Here is a 19,137-nt window from a genome sequence, read left to right as displayed (position 1 = left end):
TTTTCGTCCGGATAAGAATTCAAGTGTCTGCTGCGACGGTCGGAGGGGGATGGCACGGTGAAAGTCGGTAAACGGGTCCTCGGGGAGCATAATTTTTTTTACGGAGGCATAGTAGCGCTCTCCCTTCCCGTGTTCAAAAGTTACAACTACATTTGATTTTTGCCCGGACGAAAACGACCCAGGTTTACAGATTAAGGGTTAAAAGTAGAGGATTCTCACGTTATTTTATTCGCCTATTAATGTCTATACATATTTAATCATTCGTGTATGATTTTATCTTATGCTTTGAGAATAACGCGTAAAATCTAATTCTGTTTGTCAGTCGATGACGTGTTTAGAGTAAAAGCCATGTGTTATTTTCATGGATGATTTTCATTTTCCCTTAGTCACGTAAGAGTCCGCTCTCGAAACGTTCGCACGATCCACGTAGATTAGCCATCAAGGTTTTCAAATTGGTTCCTCGGTTAGTGAGCCGGGTGTTCCTTTAATGGTTTGCGCGGCGCAGCGCGGTTTCTTCTGGGATGCCCTCTCGAGTAATCTTGAAATCAGAACTCGAGATCCACTCGAGATATTGCAAATAAGACTTATTCACAGAGGAAAAATCAGCAGGCGGTCGTTAAAGCAGTCGTTTCTACATACGTGTCGTGCCACGCAGCAGTTTCTAGTTCGCAGCTCGCAACTTCGATTCATAATCATTGATAATTTCCAGTTACGGTATTCTCATTTCTCGCGATACCTAATCGGCCGGGACGATCTCGATCGCACTAATGAATCGAAGAGACTTACTTCCTTCGCGCGAAGGCTGATATTTCCTCCTTAATCCTTTCAACGGATAATCGGTCGTGATGAATATCGCGACTACGACGATCGGGGTAAGACATTACCTCGATGACAGGTGTCTCTAACCACAGTAACTCTCTCTCACTGTACAGCTCCAGGCCAGGAAGACCCCCAAAGCGAGCTTCCGTTGGACTGAGCCTCGCGGCGAGCCACCTAGCCGCGGCGGCTGGCCATCATCCTCAACACTCCCTGAAGAAGCACAGAATGGACAACGGCGATTATTACGAAAACGGACACCTCGGTAAGTACCCAGCATTTTATTTTGTTTAAAAATATACATGTATACAGTTGCTTTAAAATAATATTAAAGCTTTTTATATATATCTTATCAAAAATATTTATAATTAGAAGGCTCGTATCATTTCTATTCTATTGCGATCGTTATGGTTAATTTTTCGTTGTATTTTTTCGGACGGTAAAAACGTGTAAATCTGAATGTTCTGATTTTTAATCGAGATTTTTGTGGCGGAAGTATCTAGATGCATAAACGCAGACGGTCGAGCGTGGGGTTATGCCAAATAGAGCACGTACGTGCAAATAGACGTACGTAGCGAGGGCCACGCGCTTGATTACTGCCATCCGTATATACGCTCTGGTATACGGTGACCCTACCGATCAATTAATTAGGGGAATCAAACACACTTGGAGTGAGCAAATTAACTGCGACTGCACCGTTGTGTTGCGGCCTGCGGTGGCGGTCACCGATGCCCGGGATATCGTACGATATCCCTTTACGTACGCAAATGATACTCGCGGCTGTCTTCACATTCTCCATGCCGGATTCCAATCCAGGAAGTTCCTCCGCCATTCTCGATTTACCTCGGTCGCGGCCGCTTTGCGCATCGCATCGTCGTATCTAATCATTCATTAATGATTGAACATTCCATTAATTATTAATACTTAGTGTTATTAATAACATAACGCAATTAATAATATTATAATCTCGCACAATTTCGTTCATCCTTGCGCGATATTCATCGCTCGCCGTGAACATCCGGAAGATCGATAAACGCGCATACAATATTCATTGGTTTATTTGCGCGGACTCTCTTTGTGCTCTTCGATAGCGCTTTGAAGGGTGTCCGTTGGGACGCGCTTATTTCGCAGATATATTATCATCGGGGGACATACAGAGAGAAAGAGAAAGAAAGAGAGAGAGAGAGAGAGAGAGAGAGAGAGAAATGGGGACGTTATTGCCGTCAATGTCGAGAGAAGGAAATCGTTAAATCACGTCATACGGCGGCGGCGTCGATCGACGTTCGGAAATTGTTTAAGCAAATAATCGCGAACACGCCGGCCGATCAATTTTACGGGCAAATACGTTTCACGGTGCAACGTTAATGAATTAATGCCGCGGCGCGTTCGCGCGGGTCCACGCCTGCAGCCAGCCGCGCTCGTTCTCTCGCGCGCTCGTCGGGGTAAACGTTGAAACGGCCGGCAATTAATTACGGCCGCGCGGTAATTGTATAATTGTTTTACGATTGGAGCCGGTTCCCCTGCTCTCGCCTCCCGTCGCGGCCGTATCCCGGTTACACTCGATCTGCTCGCCTAAAATATATACGATCGGTTATATTATATATAACCGTCCGAGGAACAAATTAAAGAGGCTGAAAACGCGCGTAGGTAACGAGACACGGAGAAAGAGAGTCAAAATTTTTTTTAATTTCGCCCGGTGGCCGCGGGGCGCTTCCCATAACGCAATTAATAAACTCAACAAGCGAGATCCGATCGCGATAGCGGGCGCGAAACATGCGTTTCGGGAGCGCGGCGCACAATGGATTCGGCACGACACGCTCGTGTGAGTGCGTAGTGCGTACACGTGCGAGAACCATCGCTTGATACGCATCCATGTTGTCTCTACGAAATTAAAAGCGACGAGAGAAATAAATAGCGGTAGATGGGCCGGAAAGAGAGAGCGGAGGAGAGAGGGATTTCCGAAAGCGGTTTTGCGTTTAGCCGCATGCGCGCATCATGACGATTTGAATCACAAATTTTATCGATCGTCCCTATTTTTAACTCGTTCGGATTGTAAGATGACGCAGTTCCGTAATTTCCAGAGATCTCCGTGATCGTTTGATGCATTGATCGCGGAAGTGTCATTAATCAAATTGACCCGGCGTAATTTATATTACGTGACCTAATGCATATCGAATTGTTTATTAGCGCGCGAACTAAATCAATTATCCGGTCGGTTTGGGCGTTTGGGCGAGTGTGACGAGCATTAGCTCAAATATGAACGAATTTACTGTTAATAAATTTTCGACTTTTCCTCAAGCACCCGAATATAACGTGTCGCCCAGTCCGCACAGTCGAGCAACGAACTCATTTCACGGCGATGCTCGCGCGTTATAACTAATACATTACGTCGACGGGCGTAATCGTTCGGTCGTTTAACGGATAGAGGCGCCTCGGTGGTGGTAGCGCAAATTTCGGGTAGCTGCTCGAAGAGCATGCGACATACATACACGTGCAGAAAAGAGAGAGAGAGGGGGGGGGGAGAGAGAGAGAGAGAGAGAGAGAGAGAGAGAGAGAGAGAGAGAGAGAGAGAGAGAGAGAGAGAGAGAGAGAGAGAGAGAGAGAGAGAGAGAGAGAGAGAGAGAGAGAGAGAGAGAGAGAGAGAGAGAGAGAGAGAGAGAGAGAGAGAGAGGAGAGAGAGAGAGAGAGAGAGAGAGAGAGAGAGAGAGAGAGAGAGAGAGAGAGAGAGAGAGAGAGAGAGAGAGAGAGGGGTGGGAAGCGTGTCGCCCTCGTTGGGTGGCTGGATGGGTGGTTGGTTGGTCGGTCGGGTGGATGGGTGGGTTCGGCTGAACGGACCGCGGCTTGAAACGATGGTGTACTGCCAAGCGAATGCTCATAAAAGCATTGATTAACTGTTGGCGGTCGTAGGTCAGCCGGCACACGGCTGGCCCGTGTACCAATAAAACCCGGCTAATAGTGGCCCGACATCGCTTCAATATCATGCGTCGACCATCCCGAACATTTTCGTTGTCGCGCCCGCGACAATTTTCACGCTCGAAAACAGCGTGCGTAAAAATCGCGGTCGGCTGCCGGCATTAAGATTCGGCTCGCTCCTAATCTCAGAAATACGCGCGTTCCGAAACAGCCTAAAGCGAGATGATATTTCGGATTGTGTCGATGAAATAAAAATATTCTATATAGACTCTAATGGCTCGACGATATCCAAGGACACGTGCATTCTTCTTCTTCTTCCGCTTATAGTTTGAAGAAGTATAATCCGACGTGCACGTAGAATTGCTTTACGCATTTCCGGGAGTCGCGCATATAGAAGATTTTAATTGCTGCCAGCGCGCATGAGTACTTAATAAGCAGTTATGTTTTGTTGATGGTTTGATAAGGAGAATAGATTATTATGATATCTCTCTTTTGACGACGGCGTTACTTGTGTATTCGTAATTAGATGTTATCAATGGTTGGTGGAGGAGTTAATAACTGGCGTTATTGCTAATTTGCTTAGTAATTACGACTTAATATTTAAAATAGTCAGTATGTAATTAAAATTGGACGTCTTTTTATATGGAATTATAGTTCCGTGTTAATTTTCAAATTAAATTTATCTCCATCGTAACATCGAGCAAGATTGTTCTATATAACAAAAAAAAAAATTTTTTTTTAAATTAAAATCGCTGTACATAGATGCGAGGACAAAGATATTAAGTATCGGAAATAATATATTATTAAAAATTTATATAGATATAAAGGTACTTGCTATACTAAATATAGCAAGTAACATACTACAATCGTTGACGCAAGTATCAAGTGTACGTATATTACGTGAGCTTGTGTAAGTTTGTATCTAGTCCTCCTGACCACAGACCATCGCAGTTCACGAAGCTGTGGTCGATGATTCCAACCAGACCAGGTAGCCGCGCAAGATAATTAATGAATTGGAGAAACGATGAGATACCGTGAGATATCGTGAGATGTGTGTATCGCGTTGATAATTTTGTCGGTTAAAGAAATACATATCGGAACACAAGTATCGTTGAAGTATCCTGGAATTATCATCCTACGGTTCGGCTCACGCCATGGAAAGAGGGTAGAATGTGAAATAATCATTATAACGAGGACGTCAACCGTATCATCCACCCATATAAATTATAGCTACGCTTGAAATTCGAGTATAATAAAAATTTATATGGTCAAACTTATCGAAACGTTAGTAAATTATTGCTGTTGCGGGCGTGTGCTGAAGTAGTTAATTCAAAAGTGAACTAGCGAAGCACAATGAAAGAGAAAGAATAAGAGTTCTGAGATATAATCTCAACGGTGGATCTATCATTTTTTGCCTTTGTCAGAAACGTTTCGGTCGATTTTCTACCCCTCATCAGTTAGTTACAATCAAGGTTTACTGTGAATTTTTTTTTGGTAGCCGGCACGGTGTGGCCGCGCTTGATTGTTTTTTACGAGAGGAAACAAGCAGACGAGAAGCGTGCATAGCGCGACGAAAAAGCGGCCACATCTCGGCGAAGGCTGCGAAGGGAAACGTAAGAAGGCGCCAGGTTAATCGGAGTAACAAAAGCACCGATGTATTAAGCCTCTTCATTTTTGTAACGCCTTTATTGCGCGCCGCGTGACCGTAAATCAATCGCGTTGAGAATTTTCGCGTTTCATCGCTTTTTGCGTAGCGGGGAAAGAGCGCGCGCAAGGCCAGCAAATGAAGACGTCAACGAGAGGGGACAAAAAAAGTCGAAAGATTGCGCGCGCGCGCGAGAGAGAGAGACAGAGAGAAAAAGAGTGGGAGAAAGAGCGGTGGGAGGTTTTAGCATGCGGTGATTATTAATATAGCATATTATTGATATCCCTTTTACCGTAACTGCTTCCCGCAATCATGTATCAGAAAAATACGACCGCGGGACCATCGCGTGAATGCGGAGGGATGTTCGATCGACTCTTATCTTTGATTATGAGCCTTACCTTTACAGCGCGGCGAATGTGGCTAAAGCTGGCGGGAACGGCAAATCGCGGCACGTCGTATAGAAACGTCGGCATCGTCGCGGGAGACGCATTTGCAACAACGTTTCGCACGACTTGTTCTCCCGCGCGAGAAAATAAAGGAGCAGTCGGCGGACACGAGCGCGCATACGTGTATACGTACACGCGTCGCGCGTAACCTATACATTGACGCGCCGGCCGTTGCGAGGGCCGCAGCCATAAAATCCGTGCCGCCTCTCAAAGCTCTCGCGAGGCACGACGGAATTTTAGTACGACTTAATTACGACGGTCCTCGCGCTCTGCACTGTCGTCCTTTTTATTCCACGAAGACCTGGGGGCGCATTTACGACGCTCCCGCGGATCCGCCCATCCACCGTATAGGGTCTAGGATCCTCGAGGGACTCTGTTCCAAAGCTGCCGGCCGTTTGAAAATCATTACTGTGTATATCTTGCGGAATTATGTATCTTAAGTTGTCGCTGCGCACGGTCGCCGATTTATCGAGGCTTAAGTATAGCTTTTACGTTCTAAAGAATCCTCCCTTTCGCATTTCGCGAAAAGATTAGAAAGAATAATTTGTTTCTTCAATGTATAGCGCAATATTTTCTGGAAAGTGTTAATCTGCATGTTTTTAATACGATTCGTGTACGGGACAGCGGGGTGTACGTTACATCGATCGCGCGTGCTCGAAACCGCAGAGTCCGACACCGACAGAGGAGATCGGCGAAAGTGAAACGCTTTTTGGGCAAAGTGACGGCAATTTCCTGCGATTAAAACCGCGACTAATTGGCTCAAAAATCTGTACAATTTCCGCCCCTCCGCGCGCGGCCTCGCGCCGGCCCGGGTGATGTAATGGCGATGGCGATGGCGATGATGGTGGGTGGTGACGGTGGTGGTAGTGGTGGCAGTGGTGGTAGTCAACAATTTACTCGTTAGTGGCCCGACGAGTGTGCCGCGCCGCTCAATTAACTTGCGAATCAACGAGCCGGCCGCTTTGTCCGCGCGCGAATATTTCTGTGTAATTCGTACGCGCAGCCCTCGTGACCAACAAACGCGCGCGATGCGGGAAATAAAAAGCGAGGGCCCCGGCCGAGAGGTAACCACGGTGTGGTTACAGGAGGGATAACAGAAAAATAACGGAGCGAGCAAATGGAAATCGACACCGGCCGTTGTTTTCCTGATCGTAAAAGGTCGGCCTGACGGCGGGGGCTGAATGTCTTTCGAGAGCGATCAAAAAATGATGGGCTCGTTTGTGCGCCGCAACCGGTGCTACGCGCGTGAAAACAACCGTCCTCGCAAATTAGTCGTGGCTTCTCGTACCTGGAAATGTCGAGTTTTACGTTCCTCGCGAGAGTCATATGCGTCGAGATTCCGGTGCGGATCCGTGAATCGTCCGTTCTTCCGCGTGAGGATCGTCCGCGCACGTTACGTCGCTTTAACGGCGCAGCTTAATTTTTGCTTTAATAATCGCATAAAATTGTAAACAACGTCGTCCGCGGACTACTAAGCGCGGATGAATACGCACGCGCGCAGAACGACGACGCGCGCAGCTTTAAAACGCTCGACAATTGAACTCACGTGGCGCATGTCAAAGGACATAAACCTGGCCACCATAAAAACTTCATGAATGTTCGTGGCTTTACTGCGACCACGTACACGCAATTCTGTAATGTTGCTCGGTTGTAACTACTATATCGAGCGTGACGGATTTCTTTGGCTTCCGAGAATGATTTTTTACCAAAGCAATTATTGCTGCGAGACAATCCTATCATTTATTTAAAATATTATATTATATGTTACGAAAAAAACATTACAATAAACTTACTATTGAATAAATATATAATTAAGGATTAAGAAAAATCAATACGATTGTTCTGTTTGTGAGCTCGATGATATTTTCTGGACTAGATCGCGAATAATGAAAATACCTGGCGGGTATCGTACGATCGAGAAAACCGGTACCGTTCGCTCTCTGTTCCTCCGGCGCCATCGTTCTCTCCTTCCCACTCTCTCCCTCTCTTTACGCTCGTCGATGCACAAAAGTGCTCGTCGATGCCCGTACCAGCTTGTGGGTCCATCCAGTCAGAAAATATTAATAACAAAATATGATATAATGGGAGCATCCCCTGTGCGAAATACAATACAATGTTTATGCAGAGGATTAAGCGATGTTGCGGGATCACGTGAAAAGTATCGACCCCGGTGGGACCGAACGAATGTTCGCCACGCGGATAGCCGGGCCGGACTATTGCAACGCTGGCCGGCGGCGGCGGGCAGTAGGGGCAGATGGTTCGGGAACACGGGCCCCGGGTTTGATCCTCGGTTTTGATTAGCCCGCGGGAGAGATTTACTTTCAAGATTAGGCCCGGATACGATTTTTCGTGACGGCCAGAGCGATTTCGAAATGTAATGTTTCGCCCGTTTGTCTCCGTCGTCTGACGTCTCGCGCGCCTTTCAACAGGCCCCCGTCTCCCTTATCTTTCGAGAGAAACGGAATCGATCGAGACGATTGTGCTTCGCGTGCAAACGAGTGCGATCGTGCCTCGAGCGCACCATGAGAGAACAACGGCGGTAAATGTCGACAACCGGACGAAATCAATCGGCGCTCGTACGGCGCGGCGTCAATAGTCGGATCGCTGAAATTTCGGGCTGTTTCTTCGGGCCGATAAATTTCGCGTCGAATAAAATATGCGTCGATTTATATTCGGCTGGCCGATCCTTTTTTTTTCGCGAGGCGCGCTTTTAGACGCTGAGCGAAACCCGAAATCTGGCCCCGCGGGTACGATCGAGAGAGAAGAAGTGTAAGAGGTTGTCGGGGATAGATAATTTCGCGAGAGACGCAGCCGCGATCGTACCTAATTTTATAAATTCGGAGTACGCTCATCGGAGGGCTCGGCCCTCCCTCCTCGAGGAGAAGATAAACGAGGCAAAAGAAGATCGCGAAGAAAAGGAGGGGGCAAGAGAGTAGATAGGACAGGAACAAAAGAAGATTCAAGATCCCCAACGGCCTCCGGGTTGGCACTGTTATATTATGCAGAGCGCCCGAAGACAAAGCGACAGGATACGTCGAGGAAACCGTTAAAAAGTTACCGGACCGGACGAAAGGCCGGTGATCAAGACGAAGACGAAGGGAAGAGAGGGCAGAGATGACGTTAGCTTTGACTTGGACGACGAGGAAGGGGAGGTAGAGAATGAAGAAGTGAAAAAGGAGAGGGTGCAAGAGAAGAGGAGAAAGAGGCATACAGAAAGAGAGAAAAGGACGAAATCTACGAGAGAGACGATCGTCTACGAAGCACGAGGAGTGTAAATAATACTAAGGCTGATTGTGGGCGTGGCTGACAGAACTCTAAAAACCTTCGACTATATATCAAAGGGTTTACTGCCCTTGGATGATTCTCTCTCTCGTAGCGAAGAAGAGACGCTGGAAGAACAAATACTGGACTGCTGCGTGTGAGAGGAGTGGGAAGAAGCAGAAGTAACTCTGGCGGCACGGACGAGAAGGCAGAAGGGAGAGGGAGGTCCAAGGAAGAGGAAGGATTCCGAGGATTCGGTGTAGTCTCGAAAAGGAAAGTTCTGCCGTTTCTCTCGTACGTTATTGCCGTTACCGGTGCACTGCGAACAAGATTGGTTGCCTCTCCTGCTTCTGCTTTCTGTCCCACTTCGTAACCTTCTTCTTGTAGCTTCTACTTATCGGCTGTAAGATGACTATGTCTCAATATTTTCGCGTCGTTCTCCACGACGGGAAGAGTCAAGTATTTTTGTATACATCACTACATTATGCATACATGCATTGACTAACGTCATTATTATTAATTTATTGTAAAAATTGTTACACGAATATTATTTGAGTTATTTCAGCTATAACTGTCTATTAATAAGACATAGGCTTCATCAGTCGCGGGATACCTGCATCTCAATACGTTCCATGTTATCCGATCGATCGATTAAGTAGAATGGTAGAGAAGGAAAACGAGGAAAGAGGCGAAGCGGAGGAGGAGCAAGGAGGTGTGGATACCCATGGCATCCACTCTCTTCTCTGTTCTTCTTTCTAGACTCGACAGACGTTGGAAGCTACCTCGATGGCTGCCCGCCTGCCTACTTGCTGGTCCGAGATGTTCGCCTGGTAAGCTGGCTGGCTGGCTGGTTGGTTGGTTGCTTCGGCTCTCGATTACTTGAAAAACCGGATTCCTCCTGCGCGAAACTGTGTTTCCCGTCTTGTGTTTATGTACCCACACACGTCTGAGGAACAATATTGGTTATTCCGCTGCATGTGTAGCGCGTCCTTTCCCCATTACACTTCATTTTATCTTTAATCGGCCCAGATTCTTGCGCTTAGATAAACGTCGCGATCGTTTACGCACTGTCTCAATAGAGTGAGAAATCGAGAGTCAGGGTTTGCGATTCGACGATCGGAATTTGGAACAGATGCGGAAGAAGAGAGCAGCGTCAGTGGTACTCGATGAGTCGCGATGTCATCGGCCGTAGCCGGAGGGTCGGTGTTCGAGGGTTAAATCCAAAGGTTTCGAGGGAGTCGGTGTCAAGGGTAAACGTATACTTGTCTAAGCACAAACACGCCCACACAAGTATATAAACGTGCTTATGATGGAGCAGGGCGAGCGTGGACTCCGTCGTTTGGTAAGAACAATGAACGACGGGACTGCGGATACACACCGAGGACGGAGAGGAGAAAACGGGCACAAAGGGCATATCTTCCGAATAATTTCACATGGCCCTCTGTTCGCCGGTAGTTAGTCGACCGAAAGATGCGCGCGGTCCTTCACTTGAAAGACGAAAAGAACCGCAACGACGAGTCGAAATTCTGCGACGCGTAAGCCTCGGGGGAAAATATTTTCGAAGATCAAACACGAAACTGGCTGCACTGTTCTTGAACCAGTTCCTACTGTTACAGATAAAATTTATATAAATTTATCGATGAATTTATATCGGATGAATAGTAAATTGTGGCTAATATTAATATTGATCTCTCTCTGCATATTACATTTTTTATATGAAATACGTTTTCAAATTATATGTTGGCATATATAAGCAATTCGCAGTAATTACTAAAACAAGAACAGATTTTATGCTTAATAAATTCCATTTGTTGTGCATACGTGTGTGGTTCAGCCCTTCATTCATCCGACCGTCGTGGCGGCGGCGAGTCGTAGGACGAAAGAAGAGACGTGACGAGACCGACGAGAGATACCGGGCACTCATTTAGTCCGGCAATTTATTCTCGCGTTTTGTAATTAACACCAGGAAAGAAGTAGCAGAAGTTATTCTTCTCCTACGGGCACGGGACGGCATGGCACGGGTGGAAGCGACTACTCCGGTCAGCCTGCCTCCTCCCTCTCCGTCATTTCGCTTCGACTCGCTCCACCTTCGACTCTTCCTTACGTGAAGAAAACGTACGTATCACTATTAAGCGTCAGGGCGGTTGAGGCCCGGAACCTCCTGGACCAACTTGAGAATAAGAAACAGAAGAAGAAGAAGAAAATGGAGAAGAACGGCGAAAGGAGGAGACGCAGATGAGGAGGGAGAGGAACGGAAAAGAGACGGAGAAGAATGGAGAAAAGGAAATGGGGGTGGGAGGTAAGAGATGAGGCGACGGCGGGGCGAGAGCGAAGGAGAACGGAGGAGGATGATGGAGGCCTCTCCTCTGCATGCCACCGCAGTCAGCCCCAGACAGAAAGCGGTCTGTATAATTATGGGTTGTCACCTCATCAGCTCCGAGAGGGGAAGGGCCGGGGGAGGTGGCGGGGGGGGGGGGGCGCTCATCGTCTGCGCGGGGGCATGGGACGGGAGGTTATAGGAGTGCAGTCTTTAGCTCAAATTGTGTTTTATCGTCTTTCGCATTTGGCTTTAGGGTCCCAGCGACCGGAGGGTGATTGAGCCGCCCGGAGCGGCCCCCTTCTTTCGGGCCTTTGCCCGATGTCTTCTCGAAAGGTGTCCGTTTTTACCAAACGCAACGCGATGTCGATTTTCGGTTATAATCGCACGTCGCATGTCCACTCGCTCGCTCGCAAGCGGGTGCTCGTTTATTACGAACAGAATGAGTTAAACCGAACGATGTTAAAAGAAAAAAGGACGCGCCCGCGTTCGTTTTCATCTCTCTCTGTCTCTGAGGGAGACGGGCGAGAGTTGTGCGTAGAGTCACGCGTCAAGGACCTCGAAACGTCTTCATCGATCGCGGAATGCCGACGCTGCATGCATTGTAGTCGGTAAATACGTATTGTCAGGACTGTAAAATCGCGAAACGAGCGTTTTAGGTATCCACAATGATTGGAACGTGCCCCGACGTGCCCCCTCTTCGCCCGTCTCCCTCGCTTTTGTGCCCGTTTCTCGGTTTCGCCCTTCCTCCCTTTCGCGCATATACGTGCCAGTCTGCGCGAGGGCACATATACAAAAAGGGGCGCTGCGCGAGAAGGTACTGAGGCTAAGTGGCGAGTTTAGAGGGATTTCATTAAATCATATGGATTGGGGATAATGTATGTTATTGAGCGGAGCGTTCAAATCGCGCTCTATAAGTTGTAATAAGTCCAATTTTAGGGCCGGTCATGGGCCGGGTCTCGCAGTGGTTGTCGGACGATTTGGTCGCCCGCCGGCCGTTGGCTGCCAATTGGCCCGGGGCCGGCACGGAATGACAGTCACTGGGACCGGCGAACCCGCCACTTACTCGTCAAACGGCCAGCCGGTCCGCCGAAATCACTGCCATTTAGATAATTTGTAATGAATAGGCACCACTCATTTCATACCCCTACCCCCGCTTCTCCCTCTTCTGGTCCTTCTTCTCTCTCGTGCACGATCTGGGCCTCGAAAGTACGCGCCGGGTCGGGCTGGCAATGACAACAGTATAGTTTATCCAATATTTCATAGGTCGGCGCGGATGACGGTTCCGAGAAAGACGTAATAAATCGCGATAGAGAACGCCGCGAGCCCCCTGAGACCGACGAGTTTACCCGAGGCCACTTAGGAAAGAATTCGAGATTTCATCCTCACTCGAGCGGGAAGGAATGACCTCGACATGTTTTAAATGGGTGTGTGCATTCACTCGCGGAGAACGCCGTGGGCAGACGCATAACGTGATTGTTAGACGCCGGAGTGAATCTACGTCATCCGAGTGCATAATATAAGATCGCATATAGATGCCGAGACATATTCGAGGAGGAAACATATCGATATCGGCACCGCGTGTCGGCATAACAAATAGCGGGACACGGCGCGCGACGTCGCGTCGTACTTCTCGCGAGCTTTCCCCGCGACGGGAGACACGCGGCATCGATCAAAAAACGTGACTGCGCATACATTATCGCACCACGTTGTCGACTAACGAGAGAAAGAGAGAGAAAGAGTCGGTCGCGCTCGTCTTGAAAAATCGAGGATTCGGGGTGACGGCGAACCACGAAGAATAATACAGGCGCGTTACCACACGTTCGATATCGAATATATGGGAAATAAGCTCGACACGGCGAGAGGCAGAGGGAAAGGGGGAGGCATCGATACAGTCAGGCGATGAAACCCCGGCTCGGCGGTCTACCCGGGGCCCCACGGATTCGCGAGCGTATCCATCACGGTGGCTAGCTAAGGCGTCGCGCAAACACACGGGTCTAGCGGCGGACGCGCGAATCAACGCGCAGATTATATGCAGAGGCTACGCGCCGCCGCCTGTTGTGATTGATATTTGGTTAAGCGGCACGGCGATCCATCAAGCCCGCAAAAGCGCTCTTTATCCTTGGCTCGCCAGGAGCTACACGTCTCACCCGATTCCGGTGAAATCCGGATACATGGCCGCTCTCTCCCTCCCCCCCTTCCCCAGTCAGCCTTTGGTTCTCTCTCGTCTCACGGGCCTTCTTCCCGTTTCCTCCCGGCCATTGCCGCAGCCACGAAAGGCGGAGGATGATCGATAATTGAATTTACGCAGTTTCTTCGCGGGAGGGTAGGGGGAAGGGTTATAATACATCACGTTTGCGTACGTTGTTTAAATCGTACGATAACGGGATTTTAAACGCGTATACATATTCTGCTTGCAGATGTACCAAGGATGGAGAAATCACCGCTTCTGGCGAATGGATACAATCACCCTCCCACGCACCTGAGTCACATGCAGTTCATGCAACTCGGCGGGCATCCAGGTGCCGGACACACCGCCATCCTGTCACCGGCCAGTCTGCCGCATCACCTACAAGCGCAGGCACAGGCTCGGGCCGAGCAGGGTCTCAAGGTCAACCCGAATATGACGAATATGGAAGCCCTTGCGAGGTGAGCCCTCCCTCCTTCCTTTCTCGGTTCATCTCGCCGTCGCTCAGGAGCGACGAGAGACCGCAAGCGGTCGCTCTCTCGCGAGCGACGATATTCCGGAAGCGGCGCTTCCTCGCAGCGGGAAACATTTTCATTAACTTCCTCCCCGAAGTTTACGAGCCGGGGACAAGTCGTGCCGGACGAGATGGTAATAGAGGCGCGAGGAGAGGCACGGTAAGTCGACGAGGAGCGGAACTCACGTTCGGGGCTTCTCGGAAAAGTTATATAGCTCCGAGCTCCGTTCTTCGATTCCAGTTTTGCACCTGCTTTCGACGCTAATCGACGGCTCATTCGAAAATTGGATTTATTTGTTCTGAGTGCCTCACGGCGATCTCTCTGGCCGGCGAGGCCAAAAGAATACGACTTTAAGAGGATTGGCAAAAGACGGCGAGAAGCCGTGGAAATCCGAGGGGTCTTGACACCGCTTGATCTCTTCCTCCTTCTTGCATCTCTCTCCTTGTTACCCTAGACCCCTCCTTCTTTTGTCTTCGCGTCTTCCTTCGATTTCGCTTCCTCAGACGCCCGTCATTTACTCGGCTTGGATTACGTTCCACTGCGACGCGCACTAACGCGTCGATGATTAATCTCGTTTCCTGGATGTACTTACGATCAAGCGAGTGTTACGTGAATTTATTGAATTTTAACTGATCACGTGAAGTTTGATTGTATACAATAAATCGTTTGTTTCTGAAAATAATAATGAAGAGAAATGATTTAATTTTGCATACTACGAAAACGTGGGGAATCTCTCGCGTTGTCTCAAGTACGCGTTTCGTACGACGTTATTATTCATGATTCGGATCGACCTTGAGATTCTACTAGCGTTTAGGTCTACCCTCTTGTGGCGTTAGACCATCTTTGAAGACGCGATGGCCTTCTTGGGGCGGCAAATCCTTGCCGCGTTACGCACAGTCCCAAGACGAATATCGCGGCTTATTCGGCTTCGTGAAGTGCGTGTGGAGAGCCGCGAAGAACCGAGGAGAAACGAGAGGAAGAGTAAGAGAGACAGAGAGAGAGAAAGGAGCACCAAAGGAGCAGCATCCTCGTCCTTGCTCGAGGGGGTAGACGGGAGGCTAATCCCGGCATTTGTTAACGCGTTTCTAATAGATGCTCTCGGTACATTCCCGTTCGCCGCGCGTCGCGATACGCTCCCGTAGCCGGCCGGAGCTTTCGAGGATACGGAGACTCGCCTTAATTTTCGATTACATCCGCCTCGTGTAATTAGCCCCATCCTACTAACCGTTACCCCTTTTGCTCGAGCTGTTCGCTTTAGGCGGCGCACGCCCGGAAAATCGGGATTTAGCGGCAGATAGAAGGATTTGATCATTTCTTCGTTTCGGTCGGTTTTGCGATCGAGCAGCGGAGAATGATTTCTCGTTACCATGTCGGGCGAAATAACGATTGAAGACAAAGATATGAAAGAAGCTAGGTTAAAGAAATATTTTTCTCGTCGCTCGACTAGATCTCACTTACGGTACTTCGGGTATAAACTCGACAAGGGCGCTGGGCAAGATTCTTAATGTGGAGCCGGCGCTCCGGATTTTTAACGCGTCTCAATCTTTCTTAACGACGTAACGTGCGTCCGTGAGCGAGTGTAGCAACGTGCGAGAAAACGTGTGCGTGTGTGCTAGCGGACGCGCGCGTACACGCACACACGCGGGCGTGTATAATGACACGGCGAAGGCGGCGCCGCACGTTTCGCATTATGATTTCAGCGCTTTGCTTTTAATTAAAATGCAAATCTATCGCGGCGGAGGAGCGAGCGAGCGAGAGAGATCGGGAGGTAAGACGGATTACGTCTGGGGGCGCCACGACAAACACCGGAATATGATTAATTCAACGCAACCCCATCCTGGGACACCGACGCCACCACCGTCACCGCGTCCACCCGCCGCCGCCCCCCCCTCTTCAACCCTGTCCTGCCTTGTCGCCACCCCTTAACTTGCCGTATCTCCTTCGTCCAACTTCCCCGCCCCGGCCTTTCGTCACCCTGCGTTCGTGACCTTTCCGACCAGTTTCTACGGACGACACGTACGGCTTTCCTCTGCATCTACCACTCGCTTTTCTTCCTCGCTTCTCCCCCATCGACATCGAGATCCGTTTCCTGCCCGTGCAAATACAGCAAAATTATCAACGTAAGTCCGTGGAAACCGTGTCAGGCGTATTGACATTAGGAACTTCTCTTCAAAGTGATGTACTTGGATAGGCATTTTCAGAACACGGTCGATGCCATCTGATTTCCGTTTCAGTTTTATATTGCGCAAACGAAGATTCGGTCCCCCCCTGATTAACTTATCAGTTCCTTCCTCTAGTATTTTTTTTGCCTTCGCGACCGGCGCAATTCTAAGTCGCAAATTAGCTCCGCTCCTGCCGCGCTGACATCTCTTTTTTAATCAGCGACATCAAAGGCTCTTCATTCCCGGTGCGTTCGGCAACGGTCGGAATCGTGTCGTAATCGAGAGACGAGACGGGACGGTACGGAACAAGGACTCTTAATCAGTGTCCTCTCGCAGGAGGACGCCTCGCGATTAAGCGACTTCCACCACGATCGCCGAACGACGCGTTTCTCCTTTCGTTTCCCTTTTGGTTTGATCGCTATTCCGGCCGAGGCTTAGGCTTTCTTTTCCATTTTGTCCGTGTCGTAACCGCCTTTTGTTTTGTGCTCCACAGGTCCGGGACGGTTTGGGAAAACTGCCGAGCTGCCTACGAAGATATTGTCAAACATCTCGAAAGGTAGGACATCCAAAACCGTATTAAAAAGAAAATAAACAAGATATGGTGGGAGAAAAAAAAGATAATCGTGCCGGACCACGGTCCGCGGTCTTCGCATTTTCACGTAGAAATTTCGGGTGCGTTTCGAGGGGCGCGAGTGATAACGCCCGAGCGAGGGGAGGGGAGGGGGCTCGCGCAACGCCGTTCATCCGTGAACCCGTAATTCTCGATTAGCCGGAAAAATCGCGCTACATCACGGATGGCAGCAAAAATACAGAACGCAACGCGAACGGCGGGCTCGATGACGCCAGCGGCCTAGGCCGCCGCTGCACTTCCGATAAATCAGTATTATCCGGGGAAGCGGTATCGAGTTTCCGGTTGCGCGACAAGTTGAGTCCAGGCCTGACGTAGTAATGCCGACATGATTTGTATGGTGCGAGAGCTCGCGCGTAACCCCCTCGGCTCTCCTTCTCCGCACCGTGCGTTCTATCCCTCTCCTATCCGCCGCAAAATCCATCCGACCGACCGACGGCCTCCGTTTCATCCGACACCAACACAGCCGCGGCCGGAGAGCGAGCCACCGAGGTTTCCGCGTGATCCTAACCACTTGTCACTTCACGGCACGCAGATCATCGTCGCGACGTGCCCGTCCATCATTCGGGGATTAAATCATTCGAGTGCCTGCGAAATACTCGCGCCCGCCGAGCCATTGCTGCTCCGAAAGGGTTGATTTCGGAAAGGGGCTTTGCACCCACACCCCCTCGTCGACCTAGGCGGAGAGGGTGCGAAGTAGCACAGACTCTGCTTCATTATCGCTCTCTTTTTCTCCTTTGAGCTCGTTGTCGTTTGCCTCCGCAAAAACGAAAGGTTGCGAGACACAAAAAGGATGAGAGGGAAGAAGCGCTACGTGCGCCGAACGACGCATCTCGAAAATCTTCCGTTTCACCCTCACCGAAGGAGGTATAGGAGGTGCGAGAGAACGGAGCAGGTCCTCGCGCCTCCACGGTGAGTCTGGCGGAGAGCCGTTAATATGGGGGGTGAAAATCGACACTTGGCCGTCCGAAACGTAATTTCCAATTCAAAGGCAATGACCACTGGTCGAGCCCCCGCCGCCAACCACTCACTCGGCCCCCGCACGCGCTCACCCGCCGCCTGTGCGCCGCCCTTTCTCTTTCTCTCTCTCGTTCTATTTGCTTTACCGTCGACCCCACCGTCGACTTCGTCAACCGGACAAACGCGTATTGTGATTTCAGCCTTTGACTGGTGGCCGTTCGATGGATATCGCAGGGGGTGGTAAATGGGCACGAGGCCACGGGGAGCGGACGTGGATGCTGGGAGCGGGTCGGGAGGTATGGGGGGCACGAGGGGCCGGGAAACGGAGTAGCGAGAGCGACGGGGGTGGTTTGCTGTGGAAGGGCGGCGGACCGGCGAGCGCACCGTGAATATTCATGGCGAGAACCCTAGACGAATTCGGACTTGTTGCGACTGACACTGATGTAAACCTTTGTTTATCCTGCGTGGCCCGCGCGTTCGTTCGTTCCCTCGAGATACGCGCCAGCAGCCGCGCAGCCGAGGGCGATTCTCGAGTATTTAACTGCGAGTTAAATTCTGATTAATCGACGGCGCCGGCTTTATTAATTGTTTGTCCTTTTGATTTTACAACGTTCGCAGAACGCAGCCTGCGACCGAAGACTGCGTTACTCCTTCTGCCGTTTGTTTCACCCTTGCTCACCCCCAAAACGCCGCCGCGTTTTAATCCCGATGATTTGTTCCCGCTAATCCATTTGATCTACTCGCCCGGAGGAAAACTCCGATTTCCCCTTAAGTCTATCCGCCAGTTCAGTCAATTAAATCTCGTTAATCCCGCGTCACGGTGAGTCCGTTCACGGATGGTCCACGTCGGTGGTTTAGATGCGAGATAAGATTTATCAAAATATTTTTTTATCTAAATAACGACCTCATTTCGCTCATTCGAAGGAGAGGAGTAACAGCTGTACAGTTGCCAATTTTTACATCGACATCGTCATAGTTGCATCCATCGATCATTTTCTTTTTCGTCACGAGTGATATCGAATATTGAATCGAATTTTGGATATATATGACTGGCGGATAAGCAGACGTTACGAGCGGATGAAGGCGGAGTTGCGAGAGACGCGCGGCTTCCATCGCGCTCCCGTCGACCCTCGGCGCGCTGCGGTGGCGGCGGCGGCGGCGGCGGCTCGCGCGTTATGAAGTAAGTAATATTAATGGTTCCCCGCAGTCAGAATGTTCGGTATCAATGCGCTAATGTCGGCTTCCTGGCTTTAAAACTACCCAGTCATTCCGGCATAATTCAGGCG

At 49.7% G+C, this 19,137-nt stretch overlaps 1 protein-coding gene across 3 annotated transcripts in view; it reads left to right on the top strand.

Annotated features, from left to right (window-relative positions):
• The window catches only part of Dac (dachshund family transcription factor), a 182,605-nt gene that overhangs the window by 73,151 nt on the left and 90,317 nt on the right, over positions 1–19,137 (top strand). For 2 of the 3 annotated variants that reach the window (XM_071705419.1, XM_071705417.1), the window contains exons 2-4: positions 933–1,081; positions 13,819–14,047; positions 16,757–16,819. In XM_071705419.1, coding sequence (XP_071561520.1) covers positions 933–1,081; positions 13,819–14,047; positions 16,757–16,819 — 441 coding nt within the window. The remainder of the gene's footprint in view (positions 1–932; positions 1,082–13,818; positions 14,048–16,756; positions 16,820–19,137) is intronic. The other variant, XM_071705418.1, reaches the window with a different exon arrangement.

Source organism: Temnothorax nylanderi, unplaced genomic scaffold, assembly GCF_030848795.1.
Source record: "Temnothorax nylanderi isolate EJ_2023f unplaced genomic scaffold, tnyl_v1.0 TNYL_tig0046_pilon, whole genome shotgun sequence".
Taxonomy (NCBI): Eukaryota; Metazoa; Arthropoda; class Insecta; order Hymenoptera; family Formicidae; genus Temnothorax; species Temnothorax nylanderi.
Note: the sequence above shows the minus strand (reverse complement) of the source record. Positions and strands in the feature narration are given on the sequence as shown.